Here is a 21,866-nt window from a genome sequence, read left to right on the forward strand (position 1 = left end):
CTGGGGATATTCTACATTTGAAGAGTAGCTAGTAGTTTTTGGAACCCGGAAAATGTTCTTCTATCCCATTGGTTATTAAGGCATGGGAACATCCATTGAGTAGAGTAGTAAGTCCAGAGATTAATTAATGAGCTTATTGAGTAAGGAATCCGTTGCTCTTCAACCAGCCCTCGACATCGGCAGCATCACGCCGGACCCAATGCGCTTTGGCCCGGATTGCATCAAGACTCTGCTGCACGGCACGGTCAAAGCCCTTGGTATCCTTGTCCGCGAAGAAGGCCTCCACGGCGCGGAGCTGTTCCTCGGTGCAGAACGCCGACGCGGTGAGCTGCACCACAGTGCTGAGCATCGTCAGCGACGGGGGCAAGCGGCGGACGATGTCGTCCCAGTTGCTCGTGAGCCAGCGCCAGCGCTCCTCGACGCCACCGCGGTGGGTGCGCAGGCCAGAGAGCGGCAGGTAGACGTCCTGGTCGCGTACTTCGGCCGGGTTGCTAGCGAGTTCGAGCGTGCGGCGGATCAGGGCTGGGTCCTCGGAGGCGCCGAGTGCCCGTAGCGCAGTGTTCTTCTCGTCCGATGTCGGCGCATTGTGGTACCGGTCCAGGATGACGTTGTACTCTTTCTCGCCGCCGTGGCGGAGAGCGATGCTGAACACGCTGCCTCGGAGGTTCGGGTGGATCGCGGAGTGGTCGCCTGCTGCGAACCGCGAGAACATGTCCTGCGCGGCGGCAACCACTGTCGGGTCGTCCGCAGCACCCGCGCTGCCGAACAGCAGCGCCTTGAATTGCTGCTCGATGTGGCCGTCCTTGTCCGAGAACTGCCATCCAATCTGTCGCGCCCGCTCGCTGACCAGAGACCGCTGGAACGCCTTGAGCGCGTCGCCGATCTTCTTGTCCTCAAACAGCCATGCTTGTCGCACCGCCGCGATCCGCGTCAGGATCTCGTTCCAGACGATGTATTCCGTTTCGCTGTCGAAGCCCTTGAGCAGCGCCAGCAGCCCGGATGTCTTTTGATATCCAGCGGACGTGAGCGCGCCAGAGTCGGCCACCATGCCAGCACGGTCCTCCACCGTCAACAGACCCTCCTTCGCCGCCTTGCCAAGCTTTTCCAGCCGCTCCGGTGTGTATGAGGTCCGGTAAAGTCCCGCGTGATCTGCATTCAATTTGAAGAAATCCAGATCCGGGACTTTGAACTCTCCCTCGCGCTGATCTAGCAGGAGGTCTTCTTGGATGCCCTGTCGGGTTCGCAGGCCCAGCATCACCGGGTAAATCGTGGTGTCCTCCTCGGGCTTCACGTCACCTGTGCGCAGGAACCGGTTTTGCTTCAGCTTCAGAGTGCCCGCCTCTGCATTTTCAGCCACCTGCACCACGGGGAACCCGACCTTCTTGGTCCAGATGTCCATGACCTTCTCAACTGGCTTGCCGCTGGCCTCACCCAGGGCTGCCCAGAGGTCATTTGTTCGGGTGTTGCCGTAAGCATGCTTCTTAATGTAGTTACGTACACCCTGAAGGAACGTTTCCTCGCCCAGATACTTGGAGATCATCCGCAGCACCGACGATCCCTTGGAGTACGAAATGGCGTCGAAGATCTGGTTGATTTCGTCCGCCCGCTTGACCGGAACCTCGATAGGGTGGCTGCTCCGCAGGGAGTCGAGGGACAGCGCACTCTGCAGGTTGTCGATCACGTAGGTCTGCCACACTTTCCACTCCGGGAAGAACTCGTTGCAAGAATACCACGACATCCACGTGGCGAACCCTTCGTTCAACCATAGACCATCCCAGAAGTCCATGGTGACCAGGTTACCGAACCACTGGTGAGCCAGTTCGTGTTGCACTGTCTCTGCAATCCGTTCCTTGACAGAGGCACCGGACGTTTTCTCATCCAGCAGCAAGTCCACGATACGATACGTGACCAAACCCCAATTTTCCATCGCTCCGGCGCTGAAATCCGGGACAGCCACCATATCCATCTTTGGCAGAGGATATGGACTATCGAACTTCTTCTCATAAAAGGCCAACGTGCGAGCAGCCAACTCGAGAGAGAATCGACCGTGTTCAATGTTCTGATCCGGCGTCGCAAATACTCGAACGGGCACCCTAAAGTTGTTCGTCTCGATGTAGTTGAGTTCACCGACGATAAACGCGACAAGGTAGGTCGACATGACGGGCGTCTTGTTGAACTTGACCGCTTTCCTCTTGCCGCCGGTGATCTTGGACTGCACTTCTGTTTCGGAGGCAACGTCCATGTTGCTCAGGCATGTCATGTGCTTGTCCGCAATCAGTGTAATGGTGAACTCGGCCTTGAGGGCTGGTTCATCAAAGCATGGGAATGCTCGTCGAGCATCCGTAGGCTCCATCTGCGTGGACGCAATGTACCTGGTTTCGCCATTCGCGGTCTTGTATGACGACCTGTAGAAACCAGCCATCTTGTCGTTCAGGATACCCGTGAAAGTGTGCTTCAACTGCGCCTTGGACCCTGCGGGAATGGTCCGGTCAAACTCCAGCGTCGTGATTTGCTTGTCATTGTCGACGCTGATCTTCGGCGACGAGGAGACAATCGCGCCATTGGCGGTGATCTCTGTGCTATGGATTTCAATTTCATTCGTATTGAGAGAGATGGAGTTGGTGTCTTCCACGACATTGAGACTAGTTACGGATCATCAGCAACATTACACGATTTTGGGTATACGATCGTAAGCATACTCAATGATTACAGTTCCTTCGTAGGTAAATTTCTCAAAATCCGGCTCCAGCGTCAAATCATAGTGGGTAGGCTTGACATTGGCCGGCAGCACCTCCCGGTCGTGGACAATGGTCGAGCCAATAGACTCGTCGGCAGCATGATGGGAACGACACATTCTGCGATACGAACACAGTCTTCTTGGGATGATCTGGCCGAGGATACGCGGATGCGAAGCAACTTGGAGTTGACGTGCGTAGTTGTTGGTGTTTTGAAGGTGGTGAGGGGCAGCTGAACAGACAGCAGCGAGTGTAGTAGCGGGGCGGCGAGGGACCAGCCGACAGGCTGACGACACCGACGCGCCGGTCGGCAGCGGGCGACCAGCGACTAGTCTCGGCGCGGACCAGACTCGCGGCAACGGCATTCGATGATGCATTGCACTCAATGCATTTGACCCACGAGAGCTCAAAACCCAATTGTCGTCTCCAGAAGCGCCGACTGGTTGAGCCGGATTCGGGGATGTGTGATCTACCTACTGGATTCAGATCTGGATGACGTGCCGAGAAATGGTCCACCACCACTGCTGGGATTCCTAGAGATTTACAGTCTCGTATGCCGAGCAAGATGAGACCAATAAATCCCTTCAACTGATCGACCCCATCGAAACAAAAGAACCAGCATGGAAAAGCAGCGAAAGCCAAACTACAGCAAAACTGTTCAGTGATACCTCGAATCACCAATCATATTCTCCGATTTTGGGCGGTGAAGAACTATTTTTCCGGCAGAATATTTTAGGCGGTGAGAAATTTCCTACAAATCCTCGCGGTACCTGCAGCATTTCGTTCACCATCCTCCGTAAAACTCCCATGCAGTCCACGCTCTTCGGGTCCCAGTCGGGTCTCCGGTGTTGCCAGTTAAGTGTTCTTCCACGACTTGGGAACCTTCCCTGAGACTGCTAGAAAGTTCATCCAGTTAGTTTGAAGATTCCATTTCCCTGTCCTTCGGGGGCAGGCCGTGGATGGACATCTATAGATCACTGGGACATAGAATAAGGGAATTGAGACGTTATTAGAGGGAGGTATCTTCAAATTCGTCTATATACAACCAGAAATAACGAGACATTAGATACGACTTTCTTCATCATCATGTGCGGCAACTTGTTTGATCTGGTCTTGCGGAACACGAACAAACACCGTCCGTGACCAGCCATCCGCACCGACAATGGTGTCTTTGATAAGCGAGTACTTGAATATCCGTGGCAGAAGAATTGCCCAGAAGATGTAGTAGACGCCTCCGAGGGCAAAGACGCCAATAGCGACGACGCAATGAAGGTAATAGGGGAGTTGCTCATAGACGCTTTCACCCTCATCAGGAGGAATGTATGGGGCAACGGTCAGATACACGTTGGAGAGGAAGAAGAAAATGACAACGGGTAGCGTAGCGCGGATGCCCGGCGACCATGATGGGAACTTGGACGGGTTGAGGTAGATCCAGATCAGACCGGCAGAGACAAAGACGTTCACAATGGCGAGCGGATAGGAGATAAGGCTGGAGTTTTATCAGCAATTGACTCTTGAATTCCATAACATAATTCTGGACTCACTTGAGGAGGAAGTTGTATGCATCACCTGGCGGAGGCGCCAGCATGACAATGACCGAGACAAGCCAGTGCTCAAACAGGCCGGCCGCGGGAGAATTCGTAGGCCAATTGCTGGCAAAGAACTTCGAGAACGGAAGCACGCCCTCACGGCCGAGCTCTTGAACAATGCGTCCCTGGGAGAACAGCACGGACAAAATGTTGCCAAAGGCCGACAGGGCCACAAAGACCGACATGGCTCGCTCGGCACTTTCGCCCATGACGTTACGGAAGAATGTCGCGGCAACGATCTGACCAGACTCTATGATCTCCTGCTTGGGGACGGCGGCAAAGTAGGCAATGTTGACGAGAATGTACAAGATGCCAACGGAGATGACCGCCACAGGAGCGGCGATCTTGAGTGTTCGGGTTGGATTGCGGGTTTCACTCAACGCCTGGACAACGAATGTCAGTTCAACCATCGGGATACCAAATATTTTATGGGAAAACTCACGTAATTGGCGTTCGAATATCCGATGAACGACCAAATCACGTTATACAACGCGTTGACAATACTGTAGCCACTCCCGCGAGTGCCCTCAAAGGCATTCGAGAAGTTGTTTGGTTTCTCAACCTTGAGATGGCCACCGAGAGCCACCCAGCCGGAGACGACAATGATCAAAACAATGAACAGTTTGATGGTGCCAAGGAGGTTCTGCAGCCTCAGGCCCCATTTCAGCGCGAACGCGTGGACGAGGAAAGCGGCAGTAATGCAGGCCAAACCAACGCCACGCTGATTCCAACGGTTGACCTCCACTTGCGCAGCGTTGAGGATGTACTGGCCGAAGATGACGCTGTTACCCGCAGCCCAGCCGAGGAGCACAGCGTACGCGGCGAACATGGCCGTGGCGAAGAACTTGGGCTTGGTGTAAACATATTCCAGGTAGTTCTTTTCACCGCCATTCCTGAAAGATGCGAGCGTTAGTATTTGGACGGGAAAGCTGCTCAATATATATCCTACCTTGGGATCGCAGTACCCCATTCCAGGTACACCGCCGTACCAGCCAGCGCAATAAACGTGCCCGCAACCCAAATAAAGAGCGATAGGCCAACGCTCCCCGTCAAGGAGAGAATGGCACTCGGTGTTGCGAAGATACCTGTGCCGATGATGCGGTTAAAGATGAGGAATATTGCCGTGAACACACCAATTTGGCGGCGGCTGTCGGGCGTGGTATGAAAGACATTGCCCTCATCTAACACCATGTTAGCCAGCTGAATGCTATCAGAATCCTGATTGATATTGTCGTACATAGTTGTGAGATCCCATCAGCCCTCTTGGGCACCTCGCCAGAAGGCGTCTGGACATTGGTCTCCGTGGCCTTGACCGGACCGTCGCCGTTCTTGAGAGACGCCATGATGAAAATCACCCGTCTGGTGAGTCTCTTGTCTTGTAGAAAATGTCTCTCCGAACGACGAAGTTAAATCTTGCAAGAGTAAAACGATGCGTTTTTATAAAATAAAGAAGCAAGACAGTGCTGACCTGCTAGCTCTCGGCGTCCATAGTATAAACAACCAAGGCTGCAACACTATGTATATTGAGGCACGGCAAAGGCGAATAATAATCGAGGGCCGAGGAATGAAAAAACGATTTGCTTTTCTGAGCTCCTGTTTTCACAAGCCAGGGTTACACCTGATTCAGAGCCCCAAGCGACGCAGGCGAGCCAACATGCGACTGAGTGGCGGGATTTCGAGTCGAAGCGTAATGGCCAAGAGCAAAGGGACGATGATGTGCTTGCGCGTAAAGTGATGCAATGCAAATTGTGTTCGTAACGCGTTTTGGCTGGGATCAGCAGTTCTTGTTCAAGAAGGCCGTAGTAAGAACAATATCATTCATTCCGTTCCCAGTTCTTTTATTGAAACAAGCATAAGAAGAGAAGAAAATAACACTAGGAAATTGAAGCAACCTAGAGGACTACGGAATCTATGGCTCTTGAGCCTGAAATCAACCTGAAGAGGGAAAAAACCTTTAGGGCTATGAAACGGAGAGCCCTAAGGTATCCACCATCTCGATCACGTCATTGACAAAGCAGAAGACTGGTAGTTTGACACTGTCACCAGCTCTCTCTGGAGACTCCATGCCTCGGCATCTCCCGACAGTTCCGTCTCTTCCCACCCTTTTTTGGCTAGAGCCCGCTCGGGAAGCGAAAAGGGGGCGAGAAGAAAAAAAGAAAAAATTTGCTACAGGCGTGCGGCGGTTCTTTTCCTGATCCACAAATGCGACGGACCCACGGAAGCTGACCCTGAATAGTGGAGCGACGCATAGAATCGATCGATCACGTCATCCTTGATTGTCATCTCGCGGCTTCTAGCGGCAATTCAAGCACCAGCTGGTAGTGTATTGCTTGGGTGTAGGCTCCATACCGAATTAGTTCGGTCCGTTCGGCTGTTCCAGAGGGAAGTATGGAAACGCCTGTCAATGGACTAGATCGGGGCGTGAGTAATCTTATCAATGGGCCGATCAATCTCTTTCCCGGTCTTCGGGCCGGAAGGAATGTATTCTACAGAGACGTTCGGGACTTTGAGCGGCCCGATTAAGTACCCACAAATGTTGACAGGGCAAGCTGGAGCGGTTAAGCTGGCGAACCGATCAAGTGCTTGGGAACCTGGACCGGAACGGCGGAAACCCGAAAGCTCCGAAGCTCTATACAGTCTTTGATCCTAATCACCGAAGAAATAGCCGGTTCATTGTTCTTTGACAGTTATTTGCAATGAATGAATGCATTCTGGGATATCTGACCCTCTCAGATCGATAATAACACACTGCCACCCAAACCAATCGTCAATCGATTCAACAAGCCATTGTTCTCCCAAGCAATCACCAAAGAAACCGCAACTCCCGCGAAAGCACGGCCCAACAAGTAGTAATAATAGTAAAGGTAGTAAATCATGGCGCTATATACAGTCAAATGATTGTCCTCTCATCATCAATGGCGCCGTTCCGGAGAGCAGATTCATAATATCCCGTCCAACCGCATTCAGCGCCATGCCAAGTATCATCCCGCGCATGTAGGCAAACCAAATCGTGTATGCATCTGCTGACCTGATGGAAACTCGTCACGAAGATAAAAATCCTGGCAAAAAGGTCATTAAAACCACCAGTAATGACGAAGAGAGATTCTGTAGGGAGGATACCAGCTCCCGAGACCAAACGTGGCAATCGTAAAACACAAAATAGAGGAAAAGGGAAAAAATTTATCAAAAAGAGTTGCGAACAACTGGATAAGAGAAGGTCACCGCGGCGGGCTGACTCCAACACCAGGGGACATTACGGCGGGGGAGCCTGGACGGTTGGTGGCTGCTTTGGCCACAGTAGCACCGGATGGAGGAGCCGACGCTCGCTTGTTGATCACAGCCAGCTTCTTGCGGATGGACGTCAGTCGAGCACGGATGCTCGCCACAACTGCGCAATTAGGTCAGTCACAAGCAGCGGGAAACGGTACAACTCCAGCACGTACGTTTTAGGACAACCTGACGATCTTCCATCTGGACGCCATCGAGCATTATCTTGTCTCCAGCATCCCCAGCTTTTTCTCCCTTTCCTGGACGAGACACTTCGTCCTTTTCCAGAACGGCCTCGAGCATCCGAATGGCAGTAACGTAAGCGATCTCGCAACCGGGAAGGTCTTCCCCCGTGAGTTCATTGATGGCCGCCGCCCGGCTCATTTCCAACGCTCGATCGTACATGAGTTTCTCTGCCGTGATCCCGGTGCTGATCACGACGTTGTCAGCAGAGGTCCCCAGTGCGCTCACGGAGCTGGTACCCGGAGGATGGTTGTTAGGGTGACTAGGATGGTCGGGCGGAAGCTTGCGTTGCGCTTCTTGCAGCTTCAACCGCACAAACTCGGCCTTTTCCAGCACCTCGTTGAAACGATTGCGGACCCATTGCACCACATTGTTTATACGGGTACCGACCAATGCGCTTGTAGCGGACAGGCCTTCTCTACCATCGCCTAGCCGTTCTCCCCGATTCTTCCGCGCCCACCAGGTCCCGGCAATATCCATCGACTTGGCCAGCAGCGCCAACGCTTTGACATACAACACTAGTGCCTCTTCTGATAATGTGACGACAACATCCGGCGTCAGCTCGCCGTCGTCACCGATTGGCATATCTCCGATCTTCCCGGATTGATCGGTTTCTGACGCAGGTGTGAGAGGGATGAGTTGCTTATACTTGACCTCCGCAAATCCGTAGACAACATCACTGCGGGTGGCACATTCCTCGAGAGTCTGCACCGTCTTTGTGTCCTCATCCACATTCGTCTGTTTTCCTTCCTCTCCCGTAGTGATGAGACTCTGTTGAGGGGCAGGATAGGCAGGAAAGGGGCTGTAACCCATTGGAGGCGACCGCCCGCCTTTCCCCAGTGCAAGCGGCGGCGAGAACCCGATACCAAAGAGCCGCTCGCTGGCCAAGTTAAGCGCCTTGGAGATGGTGGACGTGGCGGATGTCGGGCTCTGTCCATACCGACGTTCGTAAGAGCCTTGGCGTTGATGACCCTCAGCCCTCGGTCGACCAGTGGCGACTTGTAGCGCCTTTGGTGATGAGGCATTGTTTGATGTAGGAACATGCTGCACCGTTGCCCGCCGCACAATGCCATTACCCGTCTGCCGTGACCCAGAATGAGGCACAGCACCTCGGATCCGGGGACTATTTGCCAGCTCGTCTGCAAAGGCGTTCACTTCGACTGCCCGCTTTTCCACGACCACGTAGTCACGCTCAAAGGCAACATCTTGAGCAGCCCGCTCCCGCTCCTCGTCTTCTCTAGCCGCTCGTTCATTAGCCGGAGGGGTCGTTTGATGTTGTCGCGAAACGGGCGTTTGTTCTGAGAGCTGCTGACGACCAGGGGCGGTTGCGTGTGACACTGGGGGAGGCCGCCGGGCCGTTTGTGTTGCTCGTTGTCGATCGCCCCGTGACAGCTTCTCAGCACTGGATACGCGCTGAAGAGTGTCAGGTTTCGGTGACCGCACACGTGGGCTGGAAGGTTGCGGCGGTATTGTCGGCGGCGATCGTCCAGCTGTAGAGACAGGCAAACGCCTTGCTTCGTCAAATGACCGGCCACTTCGAAGAGGCCGTGACTTGGATTCTTCGGATTCAAGGGGCTCATCAGGTTCTATGGCCCGCCGATGTGCCGGCACATCGTCGCCCACCAGCCCGGGAATCTCCTCCGTAAGAACAGGGTGATTGAAGAAGTCATCGAAGCTCATCCGCTCCACGGGATTTCTCTTGAGCAATGCTTTAATAAGGCCTTTGACTTCATCGGACACCTCGATATCCGCCGGGAACTTGATACGGTCTTCCCCTTTTTCAATACGGCGCAATAGTTCGACATGGTTAGAGGCTCGGAACGGGGGCTTTCCAACAACCATCTCATACAAAACCGTGCCCACGGACCACAGGTCAGCCTTGGCATCATACTTCTCATACCGCAGAATCTCTGGAGCCATGTACAGCGGAGAGCCGCACAGCGTCTCTGCTAACGAGGTGGAGGGGAGAGAGCGAGCGAATCCGAAATCCGCAATCTTGAGCATGGGAAGCGTCTCCAGTCCGACCAGCGGAGTGAAGGAGTCGTCACTTCCCTTATACGGAATCACTTGAGTGACGCCGGTTCGATACAAAACGGGAGAGGGACACAGCAGCAGATTTTGAGGCTTGATATCGCGGTGAATGAGATTCCGGTCACGAAGAAACTTGAGTGAACTGGAAAGCTGTTTCAAGAAATGGCGGACGACGGTCTCGTTGAGCCCGCCGACACGGGGGTTGGGATACTTGGCAATCATGTCGCGGGTATAACGATGCTCAGCCAATGTGTCCCGCCGTTTAATGAAGATTGACAGATCACCCAGGGCGCAGTACTCCATGACCAGATGGATGTGAGAAGTGGTTTCATAGCAATCAATCAGTGCGACAATATGGGGATGATGAAGGCCTTTGAGAATTTCTATCTCAGATGAAAGATTATCTTTGAGCTTTTTATTCAGCTTGGACAGGTTCACAGACTTGATAGCCACGTATGTTCGATGCTTCTATGCGCTGTGCGTCAGCCATCTGCCCAGCTCGTTCGATAGGAGAAGGCTCAACTTACGGAATGAATTCCTTGGTATACCGTTGCGAAGCTCCCCCGCCCTATTTCATCTAATCGCACGTAACGGCCAATCTGAACCTCGGTGTGGCCGTCCCGTGCTCGCCTGGACGGCGAGGAGACGTTGCTGTGAGGAGCCGCCATGGCTGGGGAATCAGCTGGTAGATGTCGTGCACACCCGCTGTGCTCCGCCCATTACAACTACCTCGACTCCGAAATACTAGCTGATGGCGAGAACGCGCGCCTCATCCGGGGTTCACGGGATCGTCCGGTGATGTTGGTGATAAGAGCACCAGGCGCAATGCAATCGACAGGCCAAACAATCGAGTCACTGAGACGAAGGCGTCGGTGACCGACCGAGCTGACGGCCCGTGTAAGCACGGTGGCAAGACAGGGATGGAGAAAGGGGTGGAAGTTATCGGATGTTCTGGATGGACTATGGGGTTAGCTCCCAAGGTTCCGACAGGCAATGACGATGATGTACCTGACTGATAGAGAGATAAGATAGGACGGGGAACGCGACGGAGAAACGACAAGAGAGGAGAGAGGTGGACAGGGAACTACATGAAAGGGAAAAGTAAGGGAGACGGAGAGGATGAAGGAATGACTTGGTTATCTCCCGAATGCGCCTAACTTCTTAAAGTGTAGGATGATGAGGTGATGAGTGCCTCTCTATCTGCGCTTGGAGAGTCAGAGGGGGGCGTGACCCAAGCTGAGGCAGCCGCCTGACTGGTCCAGTTGAGGCGGTCAGGCATTATGTAATTAATCTTCCAGTTTAGGTTTAGTCTGCCCAGAGATAACGCCAACGAGTGGGCGATGACATGATAAGGAACCCCAGAGCTTAGCACCGCCTTCCTCTCTGGGCCCGCGATCGGGAGCGGATTCCGGCTAATACAGTATTCTGATCACATGATCTAAAGGCAGAGGGCGGATGCCTTGGAAATGGGCCCAGGGACAGCAAAATGTGTTGGAATTTTTGGCAGCGAGTCTAGCCAGAGCTGCCTAGTCAACAGGTCAACTGGCTGGATGATCGAGCTGCAGGATGCGCGAACTATCACCAGATAGGAAATTCACCTACGTTAGATCGACGTTAGTTCCCCGCAAGAGAGTTGCCAAGCCAAAGTACCTTGCCGCAAGATGGCGATAAAATGGAGCCATCTGAAATGATCCAGGCGGTGCAAGCGAACCGAGGAAGCCCTGGCGACGGGCACATTGCACCAGAAGGTCCCAGAATGTGATAACCCGCAAAAAGAGGAGTTTGACCATGCTACTCGCTGAACACATCCTTTAGTGACAGATGCAGGAATGAAGCCGTCTAAACAGTCGGCCGGGACAGGAGAATGAGACAGCAGGAGGGACGACAACGTGGCAATGCATTGTCGACCACAATCGCCTTGGTGTAACCCGGTCAGTCGGTGCGAGAACGTTCTCTATCCAGTCCGGCGTGCATGGACGGTGAGGCGGAACATCTCCACAGCATGGAGCAGCAAGAGACGTGCCTTTTAACCGATCTCTGCCGTTTTCGATGAAAGCATTGGAGCAACTGGCGAAAGAATTACGATGAAAATCGTGTGCTAATATGGATTGATTGAAGATTGATCAGACCGCCATTTTCTGTCTTTATATTCCTTCGTTTGCTAGACCCATTATACATGTAACCGTCTAGAGACAAACAAATCGAGTAGAAAGGGGGGTATAGAGACAAATTGTAGGTCCAACACAAGCCGCCAATCCTGTACACCGTAAACATGAAACCCACGACATCAGAGGTATCCGCAAAATAAGACATGAAAATACAAAGTTCGAGAAGTCTCAGCTAGAGGTTGAGACCCCGGACCAGTAACCACAGAACAACTGGGACAATGACGTTGTCATTGCCCCCTGTGAGAACCGCCTCGGTGACACTCGCACCGCCCGCTGCCAGGATGGACTTGATCACAACCAGCATCCAGGATACACGCTCAGCATACCACCCACCCACAGTCAGCCATACTCGGGCCAGGATCAAGCCAGTGAATACGGAGAGCGCGAAAGCCACACTGCCTTCGAGTGATTTGTCGCCGCCCCAGAACCATTTGAGACGTCCGTAGCGACGTCCAACAAGCGACGCTGCCGCATCCCCAATACCCACACAGACCACGCCACTCACCATGCCGACGTTGCGGATCAGAACATCCCACCCAGCCCACGGCCATTCTCCCGTCCGTGGGAGATCGGCGAGAGAAAGCCAGAGTGGGATGGCACACCCAATCAGGAGGAAAATGTGGGATACAATGACTGGCCCACGATGATCACGACCATCCGTATATGGCGCCAGGAAATAGGTCAGCGGTTTCGCGATCGGCGGGACTTGTAAGGCGCGGAAGAGATCCAAGAGTAGAAAGATGGCTAGGACCAAACTGTACGCCAGAGAGACGAAGGTGGGATCGACATATGTCACCGGTAGAAACATCTGCACCATCATTCCGTGGAACACTTTGCGACGGGTGTCTACTTCGGCTATTTGGCTGAGTTTTAGAACAATAGCCATGCCTACTATCAGAACGACCACGCAGTAAGCGCTGACCAGTAAACGTGTACTGGCCTCGCCAAAGGTGTCGCGGCGTAGGTGCTCAACCCAGCCAAACGAACAACTCAAGTGCCCATCGCCGCGGTTTTGCGGCAAGGCGATCCACTGCTCCAGATTAAGCATGACCACCCAGAGTCGGAAAGAAGGGATGTTTCCAAAGAGATATCCAAGAGCCCATCCAAAGGGATCAATCCCATGCAGTGCTTCGCTCGCAACAAATTTCCGCACCAAGAAATCAATGATCAACGTAGTCGCCGCAAAGATATACGCGGCATACAGCCATCTTCGAACACGCGCTTGCGCAGACGTCAGGGACAGGAAAGATGCCAATCCAGGTGGCATGGATCGCTTGCGTCGACCACGACTGGTCGTCCGCAGTTGGTCTGATGGCCGTGCAGAGTCGGCATCATCCACTGCGGATGTGGTGTCCCGTTGTTGCGAGAATGACAAGAACTGCTTTGTGCTGGCCCATGAACCTGGCCATAAGCCATCGGACTTGGTTCCGTCGGATTTAGAGCTAGAATTTGAATTCGAAGACCGGTGACGATGGAATGGTTTACTGCGTGTCTCTGTATAACACGTCCCGAAATCTTCTTGCTCATCACTATCCGAACCGGGTTCTGTCCCTCCCGCCGCCGACGTCACAAGCCAGTCGAGTGTTTCGCAAATGCGATGGTCAATGGAATTGAGAATGCCCTTAGGCGTGCGCAAATGCTTCGGCTTCCGGCGAAATTTCCATGTTGGTACCCGGGCCAGGGTTACTTCCCAAGTCAGAACCTCACCGCAGATCACGAGGACGCTGGTTCCGCCTAGCCAGAGCAATGCCTTGAGAATTTTTGCTTGCGGCGATATCGCAAAAAGGAACAAATTGATCAATGCTGTTCCTAGCAGCTGTAACTCCGCAGGAAGAAGGCTAGTCTTGACAAGTGAGTCAAGAACCAGGATTAATGTACGGTGTAACGGATACAAAAGTAACAGCAGCTCAGAATCCAGGTTCCTCAGAGATAAGGGTGTCGGAGACGTTGACGAAAAGATGGCATGCTCAGAGAAGACGATAGGGATGGCAGTGATAAACCAATGCACTGGGCTTAGGCTCTGACAGGGGTCGTAAGCCGGGATGACAGAAGGAGGAACAGATGACAGACCCAGGACAATATTTGGCAAAACCAACGCTGGTCGAAAATGCGTCAAAGACAAAGCAACAAGAACGGGTATTATAGTCGGATATAACAGCGGAGCTGGGTCGAAGCTGGTGGGTATCGTAAGTGAGAAAGAAACACGCGGCCAACAGCGGCGCCAAAATGACACGCGAATGGGGCAGGCGGCGTAAAGGATAACGAGCAGCGAGATATATGTGCAAAGTCCTGGAAAGGAATCACGGTCAGCTGAATCGAATCCAGAACTGCATCTACTGGGATACTCGCAAGCTTACCTCGACGCCAGGACAAAGCTAGTGATCTCACGTCTTCTCGTAGGAATACGATCCCAGCGACCGAACCGAGGAGCGCGGTCTCAATCAATCTGTGTACAACTCCAGCATGTCTTCGGCGCACAGTCACTCTCCTCGTCATGGAATTCGAATCGTAGGATGAGCTGGTGGCGTTGTTGGTTTTGAGCGGCTTGGGTGATGGCGACCGGAAAAACAGTGCCCAGGAAGAGCGACTGGGCGGCCATAGCACCACTTCCTCATTGTCGGACTCGGCCGCATGTTGCACTCGTAAACCTTTTCGAGGTCGTGCTGGCGCTGCCGGTAGACCCTTCAAGAGCCCGGTGCGTTCATCGTCTGCATCCGTGCCACTGTCACTTGACGTTCGAGGTGTTCGTGCCCATTTTCGATTGTATCCACTAGACATCAATCGACCGTTTTGAAGTGGATCAGCTTTCGAAGGTTGCACATCGTGGTGGTCGGAGTTGGCACGACGGTAGGTATGCGGCGAGCGTGGCCGGGTTTGCTCGGACGATGAGCTATCTGGTTGGAAAGACGTGGACTGCGTACTGGCGCTGTCTAGTCCTAGCTTCCCATCATGACTCTGCGCCCATGCCATGATGGCATCGCAGATATTTCCGAGTCTGCAATGAAGTACTTGATTCAGTCGTCAAACTACTATTCATGGCCACAGGAATCTAGAAAAATCACATGCTTGAAAAGACCAGCTTTCAGCAATACGCTGAATTAATTGACACATTCCTATCCAGGTAAATGATGAAATTTTGTCACGTGATTTACGTTTGATTCGTCATCTCCGTGACGGTCGAAATCATCTGCCAGTTACTCGGAGGTCCCAAGTGCAAGTACACTGATTGAACGGGCCGGAATTGGATAAACATGCCTCTATGCAAAGTTGAGCAAGCCCAAGGGAGGTTTCTCCAAGAATGTTGAACAACTAGAAGGCCACAACATTGGAGTTGCAGTCAACCCTTTGGTGAAATGAACAATCACTTCCTGCACTTGAGCGACTCAAGTAGTAGCCACTGAATGAAGCTACTGTACTCGCATGGTTCTCTTCCGCCGTTGACTCAGAAACTGTTCTCATGGGTAGGTATTCGTTTTTGCATTATTGGTTCGAAACTCCGGTTTTGAATGATATTCCGTCTGTCAACATCATTTTCTATGGTTATCGGCATCGCCCTGCAAGCCGCCGTCTAAATCGTCATTCTCGCCATTCAATAGTTTGACGGCATCGAGAACTGAGTAGATGGTGCAAATTGTAGAAGTGCTCGGCCGAGCACTAAAGCCCGAGCAATTTGTCCTACAGATCACCTGTATTACGGTGCCATTTTTATCTGGTGAGAATATTATTCTTCTTTTCGTCTGGAAGAGATGTCAGAGCTCAACGACGATTCCAAGGCTCCCAAGAGCGACAATGTGCATTTACACCGTCCCATGGGACCAAGTACTATATTATCTCAATGTTGTAGGATATCTTACATCAACCACCCGGACCTGTGCTGCCAAGGACAAGGCGACACGCCTCGTCGTCGTAGGCTAGGGTTAGCTTGGGAGCCATGGGGTGCGGTTTTGAAATTTGAAATAAGCTTTCGAATTTCTCAATTTTTGAAGCGTCTTTCGATTGGAGAAATTTACCGTTTAGAAATCCGGAAGACCTAAAGACGACTAGTATGCTATCGAAGTACATATCAACTTTTTATTACATTCTTTCAAGATTCACCATATATACAAGCTATGTGCAGGGTATCATCAGAGAAAAGAGAAGCTCCGCGAGTCAACAGAACAAAACAGCATCTAGTCCCAAAGGGACCGGTCGTCATCGTCGGAAGCTGTTTGGTGATATGACTCGGACGCCCAGCATGAAAATTGTAGCCACCGTGGCCGTTTTGACGAGCGTACAAAAGGCCATCGAATAGATGACCGTTGTGGCTGGAGAAATTTCGGTAGAAAGGAGGATTTTCGTCGTGAGGACATGCTCGCTATATTGTCCACTAGCCATTGTGGGTAGGATGAACGGGAAGCGAATAATGGCCGTGATGTGGCGAACGGCCATCGACGGGTAACCGTATCGTATGAAAGCCACGGCATGGAACGTCGCTTTGGGCTAAGGGAGAGCAATCGAAGGCTGCTCCAAATGCTACCGCCTTGCTTCTTTCCCCCAACCTCTAGAGTAATCTTTGAAATCATCCGGTTAAATATCTCATTCTGAGCATCCAGATGCCTTCGGTGTTGGATACGATACCATGATTGCTGCTCGAGCGGATCCAGGCACCAAACGACAATATCCCCACGACGTCGCCAATCATCATGCCATGCCGTGTTGAACGTTCGCCAGCACTCATTATAAAAGCTTCCGCGGAGAGCCGTCTTCATAGTTGGCTCTAGTTGGGAAAAGAAAACCAGGTAGTCCGGCCATGCATGTTGATCGCTTCCTTCGCTGCCACCATATGGCGGTGATTGAGAATATTCCAGGTAGGACGGCCGGCGAGGTAGATACCGCAAGCCACCGGCCATGTGACTTTCCAGAAACTCAACCGGGTTCGCATAAAACTGGTCCGCCTCGTCGAGGTAAGAAGCCTTCTGGGTTTCGTCCAAATCGATGGGAGGCTCGCACGAGAGAGCCCACGCATTGATCGAGGGAAACACTAAGTGAGATCGCCAGGGTGTACTGTGACATGGCATCAAGAATCCCACCGTCATGTTTTTATCGGCTCCGCCCGAAGGAACCAGTCCTTGGTGCGCTTGATGTCTTTCCCGCAAGTAAGATAGGACAGTTAGTGATCCGGATGCGTGAACAAGGCTGGTGTATAAGGCAATGGAGATATTCGCAAATATAAAGAATAGAAGAATAAGTCTCCGTGGAAGATAAACATTTGAAGAGGACGAGACTGCCGGAAGGAAGAAATTCGCAAGTGGCTCAACAGCCAAGACATGGAGAGCAGGTAGGAGGGGATAGATAAAGCGAACCTCCTTATGGGCGATCAAGGACATCACGAATGGCACAAATAGGCATACAACGGCAAGTTGCCGCTTGATGAGCGCTCGTCGGTGTGAAGGCGGATAATCGACGCCCATCAGAGCTTGGTATACTCCAACGATCGCAAACGGCAATGCCGTTGTCAAAAGAAGTGGCAACCCTTGAGAGAGGTAGTAATGCCAGTCATTTCTTCCGTAAAAAACGGAGAGAGATTGGGCAATATTGAAATAAAGAAACTTGAACGGCGGAAACGTCCAAGTTCCGTAGTAGAGACGATCGATGGCAAGGGACGTGCCAAGGACACCAAACCTATTCAAACATATTATTAACCCAAGAACCATGAGGACCTGACAAAGTCCATACCCGCAACTGAGAGCCTCTCGAGCAAGAATCACTCTAGTTAACCAAGGGGCATGCCAGATAGCAAAAGCTCCCAAACACACCCAGATGAGGATATTTGTCGGACGCAGCACACATGCAATTGCCGCCAAAACGAGGCTTTGGCGAAGGCTGGAGCGCGCAGCCGCCGGAAGCTTGGCGGTAGAATTGCTGATTTCGACTTCCTGCGACTGATAGCTAGCCAGTCGGCTCACCGTCTCAGGATTCCCGTCTGTTGCTCCCGAGCTGCCATCTCGCGTATCCTGGTCCGGCTGTCTGATATCTGCGAGCCAATTCCATGGCCACAGATCTAGTGCGACTACCGTTAAGGTAGTTTCGAGGCAGTTTGAGAAGGTCCGCGTTGAGCAGAACCATTGCCAGGGACTCAGTACCGTCAACACCAACTATTCACCATTAGCTGCGCACTCGGTACAGCAATCTCGTTCCAATTTTACCGCAGCCCACGCCTCTGCACTATGTCGCTCATATATCCTGGACGCTAATCTCCATGTAAAGTAATCACCGGTCGCGGCGATGATAGCTTGAGCTGTTTTTGGTGCTGCGATGAGCAAATTGGCGGTTGAGAGTTGTGAAAGTCGCAATGCGGACGCTATGTATTGTGCGATATGGTAGACCGTAGCGAAGATTAAGGGGTGGATTGACGAGCGCAAATGATGCTTCCATTCCTATACCAGTCTCAATACATGCTTCTATTTATGACCGGCCAGTGCAACAGCTCACCCATGTAATCCAAGCTCCGCTACCCTTACCAAACACCACCTGCCAGGCAGGTTCTAATGATTGGAAATACTCATCGGGCTGGAAAAAGGTACGCAAGGAGAGCGCGTTCACCAAGCGTAATGCTACCAGGAGAAGGAAGATTTCGGACGATCGGGATAGATTCCGAATCCACAGCGAGCCTCCACGGTGCAATCGACCCCTGGAGGATGGCTGTGACGGGCCGGCTGCACTCCCGGCGAGCAAATGTCCCGACGATGTCACGGACATGGTATCCGTCGCGGAGCGCGTTGACAATGGCCGATTGCGGAGGGGATCACAGGGAGATGAAATCATGTCCACTTGACGCGTTCACGCTAGGCCGAAGCTGGTTTAGTCGGCTGTAACTAATTACCGTATCAATACCTTTTCCAGCCAAGCCAACATCCATCGAACTCAAGGAGAAGCTCGTATCGTTACTATCGTAACCGATAAAGGAAGCTTCACAGTCCAGTTGGTTCTAGCCTGGCCAATCAGACAGCTTGCAATTCACTGTCTGCTGACAGGGTCACGTGCTTGCGGGCCGGTGGATGCCGGATCTCCAACCAGAGACCGGGCCGGCACAAAGACGAGCGTCATGCTGAGATCGACAAGTCTAGGATCCCACAAGCTCACCGGGATGCCACTCGGGACGTTCAACCTGGAATCTTGCCCGCAAAGCTCGGCGTCTGGTGTCCCGCTGGCAGGTTGGATACTACCCACTCCACACCACACCAGTTCAACTTCCCGGTGCCGGCCATGTTCCATTTCTATCCGTGACTGCCCGCTTCTCTCCATCCACTCTGAGTTCAAAGTTGGGGTAGGATAAAATACCGTGCGCCCACCTTTGATCTGGAACAAGTTGCATCAGAACAGCTCTTTGAAATCCGATTGTGCATTCTAGACCGACCCCCTCAATAATCATGGCTCCCAGCGCAATTGACGACTCAACAGCGGCGCCCGCTGTCAAAGCCTCGCGATTCCATGCTGCTTCAACGGATGAAGCGATTGCCGCAGAGCGCGAGTATGCGGCCCACAATTATCATCCTCTTCCCATCGTCTTTGCGCGCGCCTCCGGAACAACGGTTTGGGATCCCGAGGGTCGCCAATACCTCGACTTCCTTTCCGCGTACTCTGCAGTCAACCAGGGCCATTGCCACCCAGAACTGGTCAAGACTTTGACGGAACAGGCCTCGCGGCTGACACTGAGTTCGCGTGCCTTCTACAATGATGTGTTCCCAAAATTCGCCGAGTTCGTCACTCGTTTCTTTGGCTTCGACATGGTCCTACCCATGAACACCGGCGCAGAGGCTGTTGAGACGGGCCTTAAAATCGCCAGAAAGTGGGGTTACAAGGTCAAGGGCATTCCGGAGAACCAAGCCATCATACTTAGCGTGGCAAACAATTTCCATGGCCGCACGGTATGTCTCCGTCTCAGCGAGTTTAGAGTTGCAGAGACTAATACAAGGCATGCACTTGGCGTAGTTCGCTGCAATTTCCCTGTCATCTGACCCAGAGTCGCGGGATAATTACGGCCCGTATCTGCCGAACATCGGCCATGTGATTCCAGGCACGAATCAGCCAATTCCTTTCAATGACAAGGCTGCTCTACGCCTTGCTTTTGAGAAGGCTGGCCCCAACTTGGCGGCGTTTCTGGTTGAGCCCATCCAGGGGGAGGCCGGCATCGTAGTTCCGGACGATGATTACCTGCGGGAGGCTCGTGCCTTGTGTGACCAGTACAATGCTCTGTTGATTTGCGACGAAATCCAAACGGGCATTGCCCGAACTGGGAAACTGCTGTGCCATGAATGGAGTGGCATCAAACCCGACCTGGTGCTCCTGGGCAAAGCTCTCTCGGGAGGCATGTACCCAGTGTCTTGTGTGTTGGGGAGAAAGGATGTGATGCTTACGATAGAGCCTGGAACCCATGGTTCGACCTATGGCGGCAATCCGCTTGGGTCTGCCGTGGCCATTCGAGCACTGGAGATTATTCGAGATGAAAATATGGTAGAACGAGCCGAGAGACTCGGCCGGATATTCCGCGAAGGTTTGCAGGCAATCAAGAGCCCAATTCTGAAGACAGTCCGCGGGAAGGGTCTTTTGAACGCTATTGTCATTGATGAAAGTCGAACAAACGGGCATTCGGCTTGGGATCTTTGCATGCTGATGAAGAGCAAAGGCCTTCTTGTATGTGGCACCGTTCCCTTCCTGAAGGTTTCTTTGGCGGAATTAGCAACGACTAACTGATTCAATGCAGGCGAAACCGACACATCAAAACATCATCCGGCTTGCACCTCCGCTTGTCATTACCGAAGATGAAATTAAGAAGGCCTTGGAAATCATCTCGCAATCTATCGCAGAGCTGCCCAGCCTATCTGGGGCGAATGAAGACCAAGTTATCCCTCCGCCAGAAAAGAAGGTCAAAATCGGATTGGATGACTGAGCTCCTTATGGCGAGCTCCATGAGGCATAGGCACCTGCCATCAGGGCTGCAAGTCTCCTGGTTTCGCGCTTCGCCAGCATTACGTGCAGTGCGTCGATGTTCCGGAAGGCAAGGGTGGCTCCAGGATGGGTAGTGCCGGCGATATAATTTTTTTAGAAGGAGTATCCTTCCTGTTACCCTGGCTCCTCTGGGCGGAGATTAAACCCCATGGATTTGTCTCTGCGGTGACCTTGAAGCCCGTCACAGTTTTCAAGATATTGTGTCGACATCCATGTTCCCGCAAGAGTTATGAACGCTGCAAGCATGTACAATTCCTTAGGTTTATCGTACACTGTTAGAATTCATGGTATCATAGCGCACATGGATGGCAAACCCTCTTGGAATGCGTTGACAGAGCATCTGTCTGAAACCTGGAGTTCTTGCACTCCGTACTGCCCAGCACGAACATTCGAAACCGTATTCGTCGTATCGAACCCAGCTACATACATACCTACCAATTGAAGTAAGTTACTATTAATTAGTCGGCTACTGCCGCGTGCGTATATTGTTGATGCCTAACCAAGCTGGCATCCAATAGATGGAAAGCACCAGGAGCAGATTTAGGACAAGCTCTCGGTAAATCGGCAACTGCAATACTATTCTTGCAGGAGTCTGAGAGCTTGAATCAACGCCCTAGGCTCCCAGGGATTCGTGTCGCATTCTCCATCTGGAACAAAAGTAGCCAATGACGGCACGATTGAATCATAGTTACTCCGTGGTCAATTCAAATCAAACCCCCCTCTGCATATGTTGAGAAACTCAACGTTTCCTGTTCCGTGCGCAATCAAGCATATGCCCATAGCCCCCCCAATGGCCCATGCATTTCTGGAACCACTCTACTGTAACCAACTGACTGATAAGCGGA

The 21,866-nt window shown here is 52.4% G+C and overlaps 8 protein-coding genes across 8 annotated transcripts; 1 reads left to right on the plus strand and 7 right to left on the minus strand.

Moving 5' to 3' along the window:
* Positions 1–133: 133 nt before the first annotated feature.
* Positions 134–3,100, minus strand: VTN49DRAFT_3103 (uncharacterized protein; the record flags this gene model as incomplete). The annotated part of the gene is made up of 2 exons (XM_069410903.1): positions 134–2,642; positions 2,700–3,100. 2 exons carry the CDS (start codon positions 3,098–3,100, stop codon positions 134–136), a joined length of 2,910 nt encoding a protein of 969 aa, XP_069268381.1.
* Positions 3,101–3,797: 697 nt separating this feature from the next.
* VTN49DRAFT_3104 (uncharacterized protein) lies at positions 3,798–5,667 on the minus strand (the record flags this gene model as incomplete). The annotated part of the gene is made up of 5 exons (XM_069410904.1): positions 3,798–4,224; positions 4,280–4,707; positions 4,767–5,217; positions 5,274–5,505; positions 5,562–5,667. The coding sequence occupies 5 exons, from the start codon at positions 5,665–5,667 to the stop codon at positions 3,798–3,800; spliced, it is 1,644 nt and encodes a 547-aa protein (XP_069268382.1).
* A 1,875-nt stretch (positions 5,668–7,542) lies between these two features.
* On the minus strand, positions 7,543–10,533 carry VTN49DRAFT_3105 (uncharacterized protein; the record flags this gene model as incomplete). Its single annotated transcript, XM_069410905.1, has 3 exons — positions 7,543–7,712; positions 7,768–10,333; positions 10,393–10,533. 3 exons carry the CDS (start codon positions 10,531–10,533, stop codon positions 7,543–7,545), a joined length of 2,877 nt encoding a protein of 958 aa, XP_069268383.1.
* A 57-nt stretch (positions 10,534–10,590) lies between these two features.
* On the minus strand, positions 10,591–11,144 carry VTN49DRAFT_3106 (uncharacterized protein; the record flags this gene model as incomplete). Its single annotated transcript, XM_069410906.1, has 3 exons — positions 10,591–10,816; positions 10,874–10,949; positions 11,024–11,144. The coding sequence occupies 3 exons, from the start codon at positions 11,142–11,144 to the stop codon at positions 10,591–10,593; spliced, it is 423 nt and encodes a 140-aa protein (XP_069268384.1).
* Positions 11,145–12,205: 1,061 nt separating this feature from the next.
* On the minus strand, positions 12,206–15,003 carry VTN49DRAFT_3107 (uncharacterized protein; the record flags this gene model as incomplete). The annotated part of the gene is made up of 2 exons (XM_069410907.1): positions 12,206–14,322; positions 14,391–15,003. 2 exons carry the CDS (start codon positions 15,001–15,003, stop codon positions 12,206–12,208), a joined length of 2,730 nt encoding a protein of 909 aa, XP_069268385.1.
* Positions 15,004–16,202: 1,199 nt separating this feature from the next.
* Positions 16,203–18,837, minus strand: VTN49DRAFT_3108 (uncharacterized protein; the record flags this gene model as incomplete). Its single annotated transcript, XM_069410908.1, has 4 exons — positions 16,203–17,694; positions 17,749–18,167; positions 18,219–18,449; positions 18,505–18,837. 4 exons carry the CDS (start codon positions 18,835–18,837, stop codon positions 16,203–16,205), a joined length of 2,475 nt encoding a protein of 824 aa, XP_069268386.1.
* A 192-nt stretch (positions 18,838–19,029) lies between these two features.
* Positions 19,030–19,317, minus strand: VTN49DRAFT_3109 (uncharacterized protein; the record flags this gene model as incomplete). The annotated part of the gene is made up of 1 exon (XM_069410909.1): positions 19,030–19,317. The coding sequence occupies one exon, from the start codon at positions 19,315–19,317 to the stop codon at positions 19,030–19,032; it is 288 nt and encodes a 95-aa protein (XP_069268387.1).
* Positions 19,318–19,442: 125 nt separating this feature from the next.
* VTN49DRAFT_3110 (uncharacterized protein) lies at positions 19,443–20,962 on the plus strand (the record flags this gene model as incomplete). The annotated part of the gene is made up of 3 exons (XM_069410911.1): positions 19,443–19,940; positions 20,005–20,706; positions 20,777–20,962. The coding sequence occupies 3 exons, from the start codon at positions 19,443–19,445 to the stop codon at positions 20,960–20,962; spliced, it is 1,386 nt and encodes a 461-aa protein (XP_069268388.1).
* Positions 20,963–21,866: the final 904 nt, after the last annotated feature.

Source organism: Thermomyces lanuginosus (genome assembly GCF_041956635.1).
Source record: "Thermomyces lanuginosus strain ATCC 200065 unplaced genomic scaffold VTN49scaffold_28, whole genome shotgun sequence".
Classification (NCBI taxonomy): Eukaryota; Fungi; Ascomycota; class Eurotiomycetes; order Eurotiales; family Trichocomaceae; genus Thermomyces; species Thermomyces lanuginosus.